This window comes from Leishmania donovani, chromosome 33, assembly GCF_000227135.1.
Source record: "Leishmania donovani BPK282A1 complete genome, chromosome 33".
Taxonomy (NCBI): domain Eukaryota; phylum Euglenozoa; class Kinetoplastea; order Trypanosomatida; family Trypanosomatidae; genus Leishmania; species Leishmania donovani.
Genome location: NC_018260.1, coordinates 1,255,337 through 1,272,807, shown reverse-complemented (window position 1 = coordinate 1,272,807; position 17,471 = coordinate 1,255,337). Strand labels below are relative to the sequence as shown.

Below are 17,471 nucleotides of genomic sequence, written 5' to 3'. Positions count from 1 at the left end.
AAGAGACACAAAACAGGAAGCACACACGGAACAAAAAAAAAAACGGTATTCACATGTATGTGTGTTCGAGCAGCCGTCGCGACGTGCAAGAAAAACATCAGCGAGAAATGAGTCATCATCGCCCACAACGACGCTTTGAACGCCTCACCTGCCACAGACGGGGTGGCAGGGGACACAGAGAGAGAGAATATACAAGGCAGAAGTATTAAAAAAAAAAAACAATGTGGGCGCTCCCCTCCCCCCCCCCACACACACACACGCACACTCACGGGCAGCCGCACACGCACGTTTCACTCCTCGCCGTCTTCACACATGCCTTTGTGCTCGCCGCCTCACTGCCCTCTTTACTCAGGGCTCAACTGAGAGAAAACGCGAGAAAGAGAAACGGGATAGGGGGAGAAAGGCGCTGATGCACCACGCACATATGTTCGCACGTATCCGTGGATAGAATGGGTTCGAGAACGGAGAGAGAGAGTCAGGATGTTGCGTGCACGCGCATACAGGCGTGCCCCCCTCCTACGCCCAAAAAAAAAGAGCGAGTCTATTCATGCGCGCCCAAGAGGAGAGTGGGGAGAGCAACAATGAAGATATCCTCAAGCACACAAGCACAGGCACAAGAGAGAAAGAAGAGTGGCACAAGGGCCAAGCAAGCGGTGGCGTCAACACTTTGGCAGAAAAACGTACGCGCACGAACAGCAAGAGCACTTGTGTGTGATTGTGTGCGGATGTGCATGTTTGAGAGCATGAGGCATTATGAAGCTGCAGAGGGAAGCAACGAGAGAGAGAGAGAAAGAAAAGACGCACCAAAGGAAACCAACAGAGCGACACAGAAAACGGAGAACGGGGTGCAAAGGTACGAGGAGGAGAAGACGGAGGGTAAGATATCTGTGTGTCAGTGTGTGTGTGTGTGTGTGTGTTTGTGTGCAGGAGCGGCGGCGTCGAAGGATACATGAGCACAACGAAAAAGTGCAAACGCAGGAGCAGACCAGAAAGAGAACAAGATGGGAGTGCACCAGGGTACAAGAGGTGATGGGTGTGGGGTAATGGTGCGAGATCTGAAACGATGACAGCGCACACAATCGCAGCAACAACGGAAGCACCAGGCAGACGTTATCGAAAGCAGATATATAAGAAAATAAATATGCGCACACATTCAAAGAGAGACAAATCCACATACAAGAAAAGATCTGCTGAAATAAAGAAAAAAGAGGTGAGCGAGATGCTCTGCTCATCATCACACACGCGGTGTGCATGCAAACCAGTAGAGACTCCTGTAAGCCCGCTGAGAGCATGGCCGGCGCGGAGGCCAGTATAAAGAGCACACGGATGGAACCAAAGAGCTGAACGGAGAGAAAAACGAGAGACGAGGTAGAGAAGAGAGAGCCCCTACCCCCATTCCCTCCTCCCACAAACACACAAAAAAAAAATGACGAAAAAAAAAAGACAAACCGCACCCGCTTGAGCACAACACCGAGGTTCATTGAGACTTATCAGCAACATACACGCTCGAACAACAATCCCCGTGGAAGGAGGCGCAGACATCATCAAGGGGAGAAAGAGAGCTTTCACATTGGAGGATGAGAAGGGCGTGGGGGCACGAAACGAAAGATGAGCCCACTAGAACACGGAAAAAGGGGGGGTAAAAGGCGAAGACAGAGCGATGAAGTGCAACAGGATTCTCAGGTCACTCATGTTCATGTGTGTTTGCATTCGCCTTTCTACCGCTGCCGCGTGCCTTTCACTTTTTCGCCTTGTTTTCCGAGCATTGTCCGCGCAATGCGATGTACGCATGCCTGTGGGTGCGCGCTCATGCTCCTTCCCTTCTCCGTCTCGGCGAAGAGGGGGTTTAGGTTACATGTACGTGTTGGGGATTCGACCCTCTGGCGATTCGACCAGCGCACGCGCGTCGCCGATCATCTTCTCCAGCGAAGCGAGTCGCTGCTTGTGCATCGCGCGCTGCAGCTCGTCCGTGACGCGCTCAGCGCGGGACTTCACATCTGCCGCGGCTTTGATAGAGTAGGCGAGAAAACGCCGCACACTGCCACTCCGCATGGGGCGGTTCTCGATAGTTCGCATCTTCGCATATACTTCAAGACATTCTCCGATCCCCTCCTTGTCCACCTTGTCGGGTAGGCCGAGAAGGCCGACACTGAAGCAGCTGCCGTGCACGGCGTACTGATAAAGCTTGCGATCCGTCTTGAGCGGCGCGTTCACCACTGCCGCGTGCGCGTTGAGTTGCGTGCTCAGAGACACTAGCAGACTGTTCACAATGACGTCCTTCTTCTCCATTGCCTTTAGAACGAGACTCACAACGCACGCGGCCCCGTCCTTTGTGGCCTCCGCGTACGCGGTGCTGAAGGTGCCGTCAAACTGGGCTACACTAGCAAGGCGCGCCATGGTCGCTCCGTGAACCCACGGGCCGAAGATGAGGGAGTTGCTCACCTTCATAGGGATGTAGCCGCTGCTGCCGCTCGGCGCCAGCAAGTCCTTGGCGCTGCCGTCATCCTTGACGGCGGTGATGGACATGTAGAGCTCGGAGTTCTCCGGCCTCGCCTCGATAGCGTGATGCACCGTCTTGGCGCAGGCGGTGGGCCCAGCGCTGGACCCTCCTACGTCGCAGCAGAGAATGGCGGTGTTAAAGCCGCCGACGAAATGCTGGGCCACGGCGCTCAGCTTGTCGGAGCGCACGGCGGAGGACTGGTCGAGGCGACTCACCGCCTCATCCCACTCGACGGTGCGCTGTTCGCCAGCGATCCGTATCGTAATGTGCGTCTCGTCCGCCCGCGTCACCGGCACCAGGGCCGTCGAGGATAGTGTTTTTCGATTCGGCGTGACAACCACGACAGTCTGGATGCGGTTGGGCACCGCCGACTCCTTCTTGGTGGTGCTGCCAGGCGTCGGAGCCTTGGTAGACTGCGGCGCCTTCCTGGACCCACTAGAGATGGCGGCGCTGTCAGGCGACGTGCTGGGGACGGTGGTACCCTTCTTCTCCGCCTTTGGGATGTCGCAGTTGCTTGTTCTTGTGATCGGGTAAGCGGGGATGGGAGCCGTGAAATCGTGCAACAGCTTTTTGTGGTCCTCAATGACGGACTGCAGGCGATTCATCTTTTGCAAGTGGAGCTCCTTCGCTTCCCCCGACGCAGCCGCGGCGCGCGCCTGCTCGCGCTTCATTGTGCCCTCGGTGAATCGCACAAATGCCTCGACGCCACCGGAGCGGCTGACCAGGTTGCGCTGGTTTTTGCTAATCGCCATGGCAGTGGACAACATGTCCTGCGCCGACTCATCTTCGGTGCCGATATTCAGCAATGTGACGGTAGCGCTGGGACCGCCATAGGCGCTACTCAGCAGCGTGCGCCGCGCCACTGGCGCCTTCTCTGTTGCCTCTTTGTACGCCTTCACCGAAGGCCCTGTCAGCGTACCCATCAGCGACGCCACGAGTACATCGCCCTCGCTCGTCCGGCGGCGCAGCAGCGCCGTGCCGACCACCATCAGGTCGCCGGTGCGGATCGCGCCGAGGTGGCTCTCGGCGCGAAGGTGAACCTTTTCCATCAGCTTTGCCACCTCGTCCGCGCTGCGCACCGCAACCGAGCGGGTATTGTGGATGCGTGGGCCGTAGATAGGCGACGACACAATCTCGAGCGGCTTAGTCTCCGCCGTCGTTTCATCTGAGAGCAGGTCCGCCAAAAGCTCGTCCGCCGACACGACTGCGAAGGAGAGGTCGACGCACATCTCTTCGCCAGGCTTGCCACTCGCGAGGGCGCTGTTGAGGCACTTTTGGAAGTACATCCACACCGGCTCTTCGGCCGAGATGGCATCCGTCACCGAGCTGGCGGAGATGAGAGAGCAATTGTGCACCCCAGCGAAGCGCAACTCGATCTCAGCCATCTTGACCGACGGCCCCGTGGTGGTGCCGCTAGAGCTCCTCATGCGTTTAACCATCTCATCAAGCGTGTAGTCTTTGCTGCCGAGCGAAAGCTGCTTCGCGCCCTCCGCCACGTCGCGACCCACGAAGGCCACCACGCGCGGCTCCGTGAAGCCGGCGATCGGCTCCTCTGGACGTGAGCTAGGAGTGCTGCTGGCGGCCGGCTTCTGAGGCGACTGCCGCGGCTGCTGGTCGCTCGGCAAATCGCGGTTCCCGTTGTCAATCAGGCACCGATCGCCTTCCTGCCTCGTCGCGCCGGCCGCAGCCGGTGCCTCGCTGTTGGCCTCTTTGTCGCTGCCGTTCTCTGCGGGATAGGCCTGTGGGAAGTTGCTGGCAGGGTCCGCCATTACCTTCTCGTGGTCACTCAGCATGCGCTCCATTGGTGCCATGGCCTTGGTCATGGCCGCCTTCTCCGTGGAGTCGTCCGAAAGAGTCGCCAGCCGCTCACGGCGCTTGTCGAGCGAGGCCTTTGTGTATGCGATAAAGTTCCTGATGCTGCCCTGACGCGGCGAGCGGTTGCGCAGGACACTCGCGGAGTGCTGTGTGCCGAGGGACGCCACAACGTCCGCTACCTGGTCCTCCTTGGCCACTGAGACGACGAACGCCGTCGTGGCGGCACCGCCAAAGGCGTAGCGAAACAAGTCGTGCATGCTGTGCCTCTGCTGCCGTAGCACCTGCTCGTACAGTTTGCACGTGGACGAAGAGACAGAGAAAAGCAGCGACGACACGAACACATCGTCACCCTCCGCGAAGCAATGCAGCACTGTGATGTACACCGCACTATGCGCATTCCACAGCGGCTTCACCTGCTCCCGTGCCTTGTCCACTATCTTCTGCAGATCCTCCTGCGCGCAAATGGGGTGCAGTGCAACGTTTTGCAGGATCGGGCCAAACAGCGGAGACGATGACACCTCGATCGGTTTCAGTTCCGCGGCGGTGCCACTCAAGTCACACGCCGAGCCGGACCCCCGTAAGAGCGCGATGGACACGCGCACCCCCTTGCAGCCTGTATTCTCGAGGGCACCGGCGACGGCCGAGAAGAGGAAGCTCATTGTCGGTGACTCCATTCCGTTAGCAGCCACCGCCGTGCTATCCGCCACGATGACGGCTCCGTTGTACCCTTTGAGAAAGGCGGTCAGAACCCGGCCCGTCGTCTTGGTCTTCATGGCCGTCGACTTCACGGCGTCGCGCATTACCACCTCATCTACCGAAAAAGGCCGACCGCTGGACGTCACGATCGTGTCCTTTACCGAGTAGGCGCGCGCCTCAGCCACATCCGCGATTACAAGAGCCGCGATGTTGGTGCTGCGTGGCTTGTAGTCGGCAGCCGAAGAAGGCTTGTCCGTCGCCTCGCCCGCGGCCGCAGCTTCTGGAGCGGCAGTGGTCTTCGGCTCTGCCAGAGTTGCCCCAATGCTCGCCCCTACCTCAGTTTGGTAGACGGGCGGTGCCGTGTTCTGGGGGTTGGACAGAAGACTCTTCGCGTCCTGCAGCACTACGTTCAGCCGCTTCACGTGGTTGTCAAGCTCCGCCTTCTCGGAGCCAGTGCTCGCATCGCGGCGCTTCAACATGCTTTTCAGTTGGCTTTCCGTGAAGTCGATAAAGCGGCGTACGTTGCCGCTGCGTGCTGGGCTATTCTGGACCGCGCCGACCTTCGCCGCCTCCTCCAGCACCTTTGCGTCTGTCGTGTCGTGGCTTACCGAAACGACGTGCACGCACACTGTAGGGCCGTCAATCGCGTAACGGAAGATCTCGTGCGCAGAGGCAGGAAGCTTGTCGATGATGTCGTGGAACGCCTTTGGGCCGGTACGGCTGACGCCGATGAAAACAGAGGACAGGAACACCTCTCCCTTGCCTTCGCTCGAGGCCGGCCGCATCTGCAACACGACCACCGTGCACACCATTATCGACTTCTGATCGCCGCGCTTCAGTGCGGTGTCGTACAGCTCCGCGAAGTGGGCACCACTCTCGATGGGCTCCGACTTGAGGCCCACGACGGCGGGCCCGAAAAGCGGCGAGTTGCCCGTCTTCAACGGCGTCGCCTTCGCATCGTGAACGAGGAGATCGCATACTGTCGTGTTACTCGGCAAGCTGCACATGGTCATTGACAGGCCCGCATAGCTGTTGCGTGCCGGCTTCCTGAGTTCCTCTATCAGCTTCATCATGGTCGTCTCCACAGCCGCCTTGGCGGCGCCTACTGCCTTGCCGTCGTCGGCGACGAGGATCGCACTGTTGTGGCCTGCGAGCACGTGCTCGATGAGGTCGTTCAGATGACGCGACTCGACGGCGGCCCTCTTGCTCGCTGGCTTGTACTCCACCACTTCGTCCATCGCGAACGACTTGCCCTTCATCACGCATGTTTCGTCTTTCTTCGTCACGGTCGCACTTCCGGCGCCCGCCTGCTCCAGCACAGCCACGTTGTGGATACGAAAATCGCTAGAGAGCGTCGACGCCTGGCCGGCAGCGTTGCAGCTGCCCTGCTGGCGCGCCGTCGTCGGCGACTTTGGCGCTTCTGTCGCCGGTGTGCGCTTCTTCATGATCGACTCGGGCTCCGTCGCCTTCACGGCGGCCGAAGCTGGCGTGTCGCCCTCGGGCTTCTCCGCAATCGTCTTCCCGTCCTTGTCAACGCCGGTCGAGCCGTGCTGCCGGGCCGTCTCCTCGGCCTTCACTTTCGGCTCCGCCTCGTGCTCGCTGGCCTTCATCGAGGTGGAGGTGCGAAAAGTGTTATCCCGCATGCTGCCGCTACGCGATGCCGCCGAGTCGACGTGAAAGCTCGGGCGGTACGCGGTAGTGCCCAGGTTCGACCCAAACGTGTAGGAGAAGCCTGGAATAGACTGCTTGCGCACTACACCAAGGCTCGTGTGGGGACCGTCGACTTGGTAGATGGAGCCGAAACCTCCAAACATGGAGCCCATAAAACTGCCGTACATGCTGCCCATCACTGCCCTTGGGGCGCTGCTGCCGTAGAGGGAGCCCCCCGTGCTGTAGAGACTACCGGTGTTACCGAGCAGAGAGCCGCCATAGAGACTACCACCGAAGCCGCCTGCGCCGTAGCCGCTCATTCCGTAGCCGCCACCACCCATGGGCCCCATCAGGCTACCCATGCCGTACATGCTGCCCATCAGACCACCCATGCCGTACATGCTGCCCACCGGGCCACCCGAGGGGTCCATTGTGGAGGTGCCATAACTGGAGGCGTGCATCATGGTTGGGTTTTGCACGCCGTACATGAAGCCATCGGCGGCACCGGGAGGGGCTCCATCGAACATGGAGCCACCGCCGTACATGCTGCTGCCGCCGAGCGGCTGCACAAACTGTGCCCCATAAGCTGGGTTGGGTGCACCGCCGACGCCCATCGGCGCCATCACGCCACCACCAAAGCTCCCCATGGCCGAGCCTATTCCGTAGCCGGAGCCGGGCTGCTGCCCGCGTGCCAAGATACCTGGGCTGAAGGCGGAGATAGGCTTTTCGGGCATGAAAGACGGGTCCGCCTTCGGTATCGGCAGCCCCGCCTTCGCAGCTGACCCAGTCGGCTGTGAGCTCGCGCGCTGTGTTGACGGGGCAAACGCCGGAAGCGCAGTGTCGTTTGTCGGGCGTGTATGGACAGACGGCGTGGCAGCGTGCGTGTCGTTCGCTGCATGGCGAGGAGACGGATTGGAAGCCACACTAGCCGGGGCCTCTGCTGTCGCCCATGTCGCCTGAGGCGTGGCCGCCTTCGCGGCATGCTTTGCTTGCACTGGGGTGGGTAGCATCCTCGAGAACGTAACGCCCTAGTAAAACTGCCTCGGAAAAATGCGCGTCGGTGCCCGCGGAGCGAGAAGTTTGTTAATGTACGCGTACTATGTGCGATGCCCGTTGAGGCGCGCGTGAGTATCGGCGTGTCGGAGGGTGGGGGGCGTAGTGTGTCGGGGCGTTCCTCTACGATGCCGGACTCCTTGTCTTCTCAGCTCTGGGGTGTGATCAGGTATTTCCGAGTGGGATGCAAGTCACTTGGGTATCAGCGGAGGACCTCTTCGGTGTGTTTGCGAAGAACCGTTGGTGAAACGAATACACGGCACACCCACACGCGCAAGCTCTCAGCGAAGAATAACGAAGAAGGAAGGAGGGAGGAAGAGAGATGCGCGTGCGCGGAAAAGAGAACGAGGCAAAGAAAAGCCAGCAAAAGCTCTACGCCATGCGTGGGAGATGTAGAGACGTGCAGTGCACGAGGGGAGAGAGAAGCACGAGCAGCACAGACGAGCCGAAGACACACAACGACGTGCCGATAGGTGTCGGCGCAGCAAGACAGACAGAGAGAGAGAGTGAAAAGGAGAACCGGTAGGGGGATGGGGTGGAAGGAGGTGAGCCATCGCGCACCCGTCGTGGACGCGTCATATCTCTGCGAGTGCGAATGCGCGGTGTGCACGAGAAAAACACGAGAGCAAGAGCGAGAGAATACTCAGCCATCCGGCCGCTTCGCTGCAACGGGGCTGCATTCCTTTTTTATTGTTGTTCATGTGGAAAAGGCAGCGAAAGCGCCCTCTCTACGCGGCATAGCTGAGCCTGTGCTGTGCTGTGTGTGTGTGTGTGTGTGTGTGTGCAAGCCCCGCTAGTGGAGGGTGCCGAGCAGAGGAGCAGTCACGGCACTGAGGAAGAGGAGAAGGCAAAGACAGAGGGCAAAAGGCACAAAGAGAAACGGACACGCAAAGGCCTTCTTACCACGCTCCATCTCTCCTCACACCTGCGTTCTTGCCCCAGCGCGAAAGCACAGCCCTACAGGAGGTATTCTGCCCATCCTCTCCATCTCCTTGCTCGTCTCGTGCGGATCCTCTCCGCGCGCAGAGAGGATCGCGAGCCATCATATTGGCAAGTTGTGCGTCGGTAGCTACACTCTTCCTTGCATCGCTGTCGATGTCTGGTACGGGTGATGCTCTTCCACAGGAAAGACAAGGAGAGAGAGCAACAACTCACATAGGGAGGCGAATAAAAGCGCCAGCCGCGCCGCAGGCATGCTTGCAGCTGAAACGCGATAAGAAAAAAGCAGAGACACAAAAACAAGAGACCACACACACGCGCACACGCACGCGCGCACACACAGAGATAGGGGGAGGACGGAGAGGCGGAGAGGCCTCTGAAGCGTCGTATAGCCACGTCAACAGAGCAAAAATGAACACGCTGAGAAGGGACAGAGAGGGGGAGAGACACGGCAGCTGTCAAATATGCGTATACGTGTGAGCGAGGGCGAGTGCACCGACAAGCAAGCAGGGGGGAATACGTTAGCAAGAAAGAGACATCACAAACGAAAAGGTGAGAGAAGCACGACCTCTCATACTTCCAGCCGCACCGCAGTCCACCATAGTCGCGAAAGGCACATCACCTGACACAACCAGGCAAAGGGGCACAGGCAAAGTAATGGAGAGGGGAGGTGATGAGGACTAAAAAGAGAGGGGGAAAAACGGGGAGAGCAAAAGGCTGGTGCTGAAAAGAGACGCACATACGTGATAAGTAAACACGCAAACCGTAAAGCAACGTAAAACACGTAGTAGTGCCGTGTGCACACACGGACAGAGAGAGGAGGACGGAGAGGGGGGACAGGTATGGCCAAAACACGCACACACACCGAGTAGAGACGTGGCAAAAGAGAACAAAAAATAGAGAAGAATCTTTTCCTTTCACCGTGACCATTCTCTGCCATAGGACATGATCTGAACCTCACTCCACACCGGCCTGTCGCAAGGCCCCACATCACGTGGTGCGCAGCAGCGGAAGACGCGTGTTACAACAATGCGCCGACTCAACCGTCAGAGCAATGTCCTTGGATCAAAATCTACCAATCCGCCACTTCGCAGATCGCCTCGCAGCCGCTTCGCCATCATGCCCGTCGCGGCATGATGCCTCCCCATCGGGGTAGCACGCAGGCTGCCTACCACCAGTGGGCATTGAGAGGGCCGGGCGGGGTATGTTCGAGTCACAAGGACACTCTGCGCATCATTTTGATGGCACAGAGGCGTTCACTATAGCAGGTGGCTCCGCCGCAGCGTCATCCAGGGCCTGGCCGCCGACATCAGCAGTCATAGATTGCTCCGGCCACCCTACGTCGTAGGTGCATGGCCTTGGCACCACCAGAGGTGTTGCGGTATCAGCAGGGATAGGGCGGGCTGCCTGACTTCCACTCACAGAGAGTGGGGTTCTCGGCCATCAGATACCAGGCTGAGGTGTCTCCCGTCATCAGGGGCGGCATGGGAGGATATTAATAATGATAAACCAGCACAGAAAGAGTCACGCGCACGAACGTAGAGATACACATGCACAGCAAGAGGGAAGGAGGTGACACATGGCTTGTGCGCATGTTTTCCGTTGTAACAAAATCGACAGAAAGACGCAAAAAAAAGAACGATGGAGGTGTCAGCCACCCGTGATTCGCGCTACTGTATCGTCAGCCCTTTCTCACCGTCGTCGATCTCACCAGAGTAAGGGTAGAGGCGGAGAAAAGTTTGGTACTTTGAGGAAGGCGGCGACGATCGCGCAGGGAATAGCGGTACTGAATGCGGGACAAGAACTCAAGAAGGGAAAGAAACAAGAGGCGGCATCGGTGCGCGATACCCTCAACGCCCGGGACAAAAAAAAAACGGGCGCTTGAAGAGACTGAGAAGGCGCTGAAGAGAGGAAAGGAGTTTGTGCTATACAGGAAAATGTGTCAATGCCCGCCACTCGCCTCCTGCTTCCCCCTCCAACCAGCACCATCTCCATGCATCTGACGTTCACACACATGCACACGCTGACTCTGTGTTACTTCTCATTTCTTTTTTTTTTTTCGAGATCGAAGGCGCATCCCTGGCCTGCTTCGCCCACGCGGAGAGGATCCATTTCCAGTCCCCACATCCAGTGTCACTTCTCTCTCGTTTTATTAGAATTTTTTGTTGTGCAGCTTTTTCTCTCTTGTTTTCTTTGTTTGACAAGCTGTTGTTGTATTGCATCGCCGCGGCGTCATGCCACCCACGCACACGCGCGTGCCCAAAAACATGGGCAGAGGGACAATAAGACAAGGACGAGCAGGAGAAGCGGACAAACCGCAAAGCAAGGGATGGGAGAACAACGAACACATGAAGAGCAGCCATCATGGAGATGCGGCGGGGAGGGAGGGGGCAGGACAGAAGCACCGGCAAAAAAAAAGACACACACACAAAAAAAAAGAGATAAAGGAGAAACAACATACCCAAAAAGATGCAAAGAAGAAATACGCAGACACAGAGCCAGAGACCCAACACTGACACGCGGATACGAAAAGAAGAAAACGATACACAAGATGATTACGCCATCTCTCTCTCTCTATATATATATGTAAGCACTTAAGAAAGTGGTGCACGGCATGCGCATACATGTACTCGCACGCACGCAGAAACGTACCCTTCACCACATACGTGAATGTCACGGTGACGCAAGTAACGGCAACCACAGCAAAGAAACAAAAGGCAAACAGATCCACTACGCTGATGGCAGCACCTCACACTCCATGAGACGAACAAGGAAGCAGGGTACGAGACGGCACCCCTCCTCCCTCCCTCTTTCATCTTGTTTCTAGTCCCTCAGTCCCTATCCTGCAGTGCAGGTTTCAGACGACAATGAGCAAGGCACATGCTAGAACGCAGTGCCTAGGAAAGCGAGAGAAGGAAACACACGCGCCGATGCGGGAAGAGGAGAGCAGGAGGAGTGTTGCAGGGGGAAGACAATGGGGGGGGGGGGGGCAGCGAGCGGCACGATACGGAAAGGGAGATGGCGAAGACGGTGACATGTGCGTATCCACGCAGCAAGCCGCTACAAGGTCTTTGGTGCACTCACAAACTACACAAGAGAGGAAAGAGAGAGAAATGCCAATGAAGCTGGTCCGGGGCTTCAGCAGTGTGGGTGTTGGGCGGGGCGTGCAGGGAAAAGAAAGGTGAGGAGAGATGGGGGAAAACTTGTCCTCCCTTTCCCCTCCCAATACACTCTCCCCGCTCTCTCCTTACGCCCTCAAACAAAGAAAAACGAGCAGCCCTCGCGCTGCACCACCTACGTTCCATTTCCTGTCCATCACGACATCGCGCACGCATGGTTTTCCGTCCCCTCCGCCACCACCTGTGGCCATGGATAAAAAGGCGAAAGGTAGAGAAGGCATCTCCATCATCTTCCTGTCCCTTTCGCCGTGGCACCCTTTTCTCCTTCTTCCCCGTCGTCGAAAATCCAGAATAGCGGCAGGCGGCATCACAGGTGCACAGCTCCGTGAAACGAGAAACACAGCCGGCCCCTCGGTGTGCGCGTGCAGACATGCACGCGAAAACCAAAGACGGAAAAAGCAAGAAATAGACGGAAGAGCCCATGCGTGAAGGAAGAGGAGCAGCAACAAAAAACGGCACACAGAGACGTGGACGAGAGAGCGTCCAAATCTCTCCAACAACGAGGAAGAGGGAACGGCCGCATGGACGACTGGCATCAAGGCCGGAGGATGACTTGCGCCAAGCAGAACAAGACAAGCACACGCGATAGGACAAACATAAATCAGCGCTCGGCAACACATTCACGGGCAGACGCAAAGCCGGCACAGGCCGACGAAAGTGCCCTAGCGCTTACGGCGCTCGCGCACGTCGGGGAAGCTCGGTGGCATCTTGTTAACGGGGTCCGCCAGGTAGGCCTCGGACTGCTCCAGTATAAACTTCACCGCGTCGATGCATGCCTGCATCTTCGCCTTGTCCTCGTCGGAGGTGGCGCGCTGACAGTTCTGCTGCATATGCGCGACAGCTCTGTGAGTGTGCTCAATGAAGCACTTCACACTGCCACCGCGTGGCTTGAAGTCGCGCACCGAGTCCTTGAAGGCCTGCGCGAGGCGCAGGAAAATCAGGCAGCCCTCGTCGACCGGCTGCTTCGTCAGGCCGGCGGCGAAGACCGTGTAACAAGAACCGCTGAAGACCAGGGAGAGCAGCCCGCGCTCCTTGACTGGCTGGTCCAGCGCATGGCGGTAGATGGAGGTGTCGCTGGGGCACATGAGGGCGAGAAGCGAAGACACGTTGGCGTCCTGCTGCTCCTCCTTAATCTCCACCTGCACGAGCTGTAGTAGGACACACGCCCGACTCTCACCGCACTTGCGAAGGCCACCGCCCATCAGCTTTGAGAACTGTTCCACCATGCTAACCTTTACGAAGTTGGCGCCGGCCACCGACGGGCCGAACAGGGGCGACACGTTTAGTTCAGCAGTGTGGAACTCGCCCCCGTCGGTGAGCGTGTCGAGTACGATGTTCTCCTTCTCCTTCAGTGCACAGAGCGACATAAAGAGCGAGTTGGACGGCGGCATCTTGTCCAGAATGCGGCGCACCGTGCGGTCCACCATCTCCAGGCTCGCCACAGAGCCGCGCGCCTCGGTGGTGAGGAGGGCTACATTGTTGCCCTGCAGGAACCGGTGGCGCAGCTCCTCGAGCACTTTTGAGTCGATGGGCGAGCCGCGGTTCTGCCGAACTACCACCTCGTCCACCAGGAAGCTGTGCGGCCCCTGGACATCCGTGACGACGAGCTGCTCGTCGCTCCCCTCTACCGACCAGCCCTCTTTCACCGGCAAGCTACTGCCGATGTCCTCCGTGATGACGGCCAGGATCTGCACCGCTTGCGTGTTGTCTTCCTGCACGACTTCCTGCGGCTTCTCCTCGGATGTGTTCTCTTGCCGTACCGTCCGCTGCTCCTTGGCGGGCTTCAGCTTCCGCGACTCTTCCTCCTGCGGTTTCGGCTCCTCCGTCTGTTGCGCTTGCAGCGACTGTGCCTTCTCGGGCTTGGCCTCCTGTGGCTGCGGTGCTGGTTCCGTATCTGGGGTCACCCTCGTGGTGCCCTTTTGTGTCTCCTCATGCTGGGGTTCGGCGGCACGCTCCTGAAACTGCGGCAAATCCGGCGGTGTCGCCGCCCGGCCCGGGCGCTCCCTTGCCGTCGGCGACAACGCACCTGCTGCAACAGGCTCGGGTGGGTAGGCTTTGGCCTCAGCGGTCTTCGGGTTTGCCAACAGCTCCTCGTGGTCGCGCAGGCTCTCCGAGAGGCGACGTAAACTCTTCTCCGCCGCCTCCCTCTCTGCTGGCTCCGTCGCCGCGGCCACTTTCTTCTTTTGCCGCTCCAGCGAGCCGCGTGCATACTGGATGAGCTCCCTCACGCTCCCGCGGCGCGAGGCCGGTACTCCAACGTGAGCCACGCTGCACTGCATGCTGAACGCGTTCGCCAGCTCCGACAAATCCATTTTTCGGGATGCTGTGATGAGAACGCCAGTGGACGACGGGCCACCGAGGGCGCAGGAAAAGAGAGTTCGGGAATAACTCGGGTTGTGCTCAAGAACGCTCGTGTACGGGCGCAGGTCCGCCGCCGAGACGGCGAAGACGGAGGCCACCATCACATCGTCGTGGCGGTTCTGCCGCACCACCGCCGTCATCACAATCATGGCGCCATCCTTCAGCGCCGGCTGGGCGTTGGCGAGTGCCTTGCTCATCACCTCCTCCAACTCCTCCGGCGTGCTGGCCTTTACGCCGGCGCTGCCGTGCACCACGGGCCCAAAGAGGGGCGACATGGCCACCACCAGGGGATGCGGTGTTGTGTCGCCGGAGCCCAGGTCCGCCAGGACCTCGTGCTCGTGCACCACGGACATGTGCAGCGTCGCCTCCGTCGCCGTCTCCGGCTCGGCAGACTTGAGCACCAACGTGAGCAAGAGTCTCACGGACTGCCACGTCATCTGCGCATTCGGTCGCGTCGGCTCCGTGAACTCCGCGCCGAGCAGGGCGACATTGAAGCCAGCGGCTAACAAGGCCGCCATGCGCCTCAGCTCGTTGGACTCCTCCACCGCGTGCACATTGGCGCCGGCAGGGCTTTCAATGCACTCGTCCACGTCATACACTTTTATCTCGCCGTTCACGACCACCTGCGCCATCTTGCCGATAGACGGCGTCATGGCGTCTTGCAGGTACGCTAGACGGTGGATGGAGCTGAAGGGGTTCGCTGGTGCCGCCGGTGTCGCCGCGTCCGTCTTCGACTGCGGTGCCTGCTTCTCCGCAGTCTGCACCTTGCAGTTGGGGACGGCCGCCAGCGTCGGCTTCCCGTTCGCGGCGATGTCGCCCGCCTTGGTGGCTTCGGTCACCGCAGCGGCCTCTTTGGCATTGCTCTCCTTGTCAGCTGCTGCCAGCGCGGCCACGCTGGGGGCGTCGCTCTTGCTATGAATAGGGTACACGTTTGGCTCCATCTCCATGTTGCCGATCAGCTCCCTTGCATCGCTCGCCATTGTCCGCATCTTCTCCACCATGTACGCGCAGCGGTCCTTCTCAGCGCTGCTGAGATTCGCCACGTCCCCGATCTTCCTGATCTGCTCGTCCGCGTACTCGATGAAGCGCTGCACATTACCGCTGCGAGGCGGCGAGCTCTCCTTAGTGCAGAGGGTGCCCATGAGGCGCAACGCTTCTGCCTCCGCCGCCGCCGGGGCAGCGCCGGAGAGGAACAGGACGGCGGTTGTGCGCGTCGGCCCGCCGATGGCGGGGCGCAGCACTGGAACTGGCACGCGGCGGTCGTCGAGGATCGCCAAGGCCTCCGCCGTCTCGGTGTCGCGCACGACGTAGGCGTTCATGGAGCAGATGAACAAGTCCTTCTCCGTGTGGATGCGCAAGATGGCTTGCATGAACAGAATCTCCTGCGGGTGCGTATTTTTCCCCAGAACACCCTTCACGTGCACTGCTACCGTCTCCGCGTCCTTCAATGTCACCTTCTTGAGGTCCATGATGCAGGCGCCGCAGATGGAGTTTGAGCCGAACGCGATGACCTTCGGCGGGGCCGCCGGCGCCGCGTCGTCTTGCAAGTCTCGGTAGTTGGTCGCACCCGAGATCGCTGACGCGGAGAAGGTCGCCTTCCACTTGTGGTCTCCCACCAGCTTCCCAAGTGATCCCGCGTAGAATGTGAAGATGGCATTCTCCACGGCTGCCGACATTTTCTCTCCTCTGTCAACGGCGATCAAGGCGACATTGTGGCCGCTGAGCAGGTGTGTCGAAACGGTGTTCAGCACGGCGGATTTGCTCATGTCCGCGTCGGCGCCCTCCATCACCTCGCTCACCTTGCATTCCGCTGGCTCGCCAGTCGCCATTTTCAGTGACACCTTGTGACCCGCTTCCTCCCTCTCCACCGCTAACGTTGTGCTCTTGGCGTTCTCGACTATAACGATGCCATCGATACCGTTGCTGAGCGTGATCCCACCCTTGTCCTCGTTGGCGTTTGCGGCGGAGACTTCGCCGTCGACGGCCGGCGGCGAGGACGCCGCCCGCGACTTGATCTCCTGCTTCGCCCTCTCGTCCGCGTGGTCGTCCCCCTTCGACTTCGACGTGTCTTCGCTCGCCACCTCCTTGTCCTCCTCCGCGGCCTTGGCGCCGTTGGCCGCGGCAGCAGCAGCACCCTTCACGTGCAGCTGGTTGTCCGTATCCGTCTGATTTGTTGCGGTAGTGAGAGCCAGGCACCTGCGCGTCTCGCCGTCGTCCTGCAGAGCCTTTGCCACGGTCGGCATGTCGCAGTCGGGATGCCGACGCACCTGGGAGCCCGACTCCGCACCCCACATGCCGCCAATTCTGTAAGCGTTGCCGCCAATCTTCATGAGCGAGCTGCCGCCTATCGAGCCGCATATGTTTCTGCCACCGTAGGAGGAGAAGCTCATGGAGCGTGGCATCATGTAGCCCGTGCCGCCCATGCCGTACATCGAACCCGTGGGGCACCCCATGCCATACATGAAGCCCACCGGACCGTCCATGCCGTATAGGGAGACCATCGGGTTGCCGCCCATGCCGTACATCCAGCCCATCGAACCACTCATGCCGTACGAGGAGGCCATCGATTTGCAGCCCATCCCACCGTACATCGAAACGCCGCCACCCATAGAGCCGTAGCTACCCATGTCGTCCTGGCCCCCACGCAGGGAGCCGAAGCCGCTGGCCATAAAGTTCTGATTGCCGTACATGAAGCCACCGGGCTGCGTAGAGCTCATGCCGCCGAAGTCGCACATGCTGGCATAGCCTCTCATGTTGCTGGGGCGGTACATCGAGTTGCCGTAGCCGCTGCCGATCATCATGGAGTTGCCCTTTGGCTGCTGCAGCTGCGGGGGCCGCGGACCAGGTATGATGTTGACTGCAGGCCCCCTGACGCCACCGCTCTGAGGGAAAGCACGGTAGCCGATGACTGGCTTGGCGCCAGCATTGGCTGGAGCAGCGGAGACGAAAGCGTTGCCGTTTGCGGAGATCGTTCTAGCCTCCGGTGCTGACGGAGCGCCAGCAGGCTTCGTCGCGCCAGGCGCCTGCGTCTCCTGCCCTACCGGCCGGTTTGGAGCTGGCTTCGTTGCAGTCCAGGAGGGCATGGTGAACCGCTAAGTGTTCGGGTGACGAGATGCCGGGAAAACGAGCGGGAAACGAAAACTGAGGGAGGGGCGCGATAGTGGTGCGGCGCCGTGCAGCGAGCGACTGCCACAAATGACACAAGTTTGGGCAGTCCTGTAAGTATGTGAGTGTGTGTGTGAGAGAGAAAAACGGCGACCCTGCGTCACTGTTTTAGT

The 17,471-nt window shown here is 59.4% G+C and overlaps 2 protein-coding genes across 2 annotated transcripts; both read right to left on the bottom strand.

Annotated features, from left to right (window-relative positions):
* Nucleotides 1–1,851: 1,851 nt before the first annotated feature.
* LDBPK_333070 (hypothetical protein, conserved) lies at nt 1,852–7,671 on the bottom strand (the record flags this gene model as incomplete). Its single annotated transcript, XM_003864083.1, has 1 exon — nt 1,852–7,671. The coding sequence occupies one exon, from the start codon at nt 7,669–7,671 to the stop codon at nt 1,852–1,854; it is 5,820 nt and encodes a 1,939-aa protein (XP_003864131.1).
* A 4,823-nt stretch (nt 7,672–12,494) lies between these two features.
* Nucleotides 12,495–17,276, bottom strand: LDBPK_333060 (hypothetical protein, conserved; the record flags this gene model as incomplete). Its single annotated transcript, XM_003864082.1, has 1 exon — nt 12,495–17,276. The coding sequence occupies one exon, from the start codon at nt 17,274–17,276 to the stop codon at nt 12,495–12,497; it is 4,782 nt and encodes a 1,593-aa protein (XP_003864130.1).
* Between the last annotated feature and the right edge of the window lie 195 nt (nt 17,277–17,471).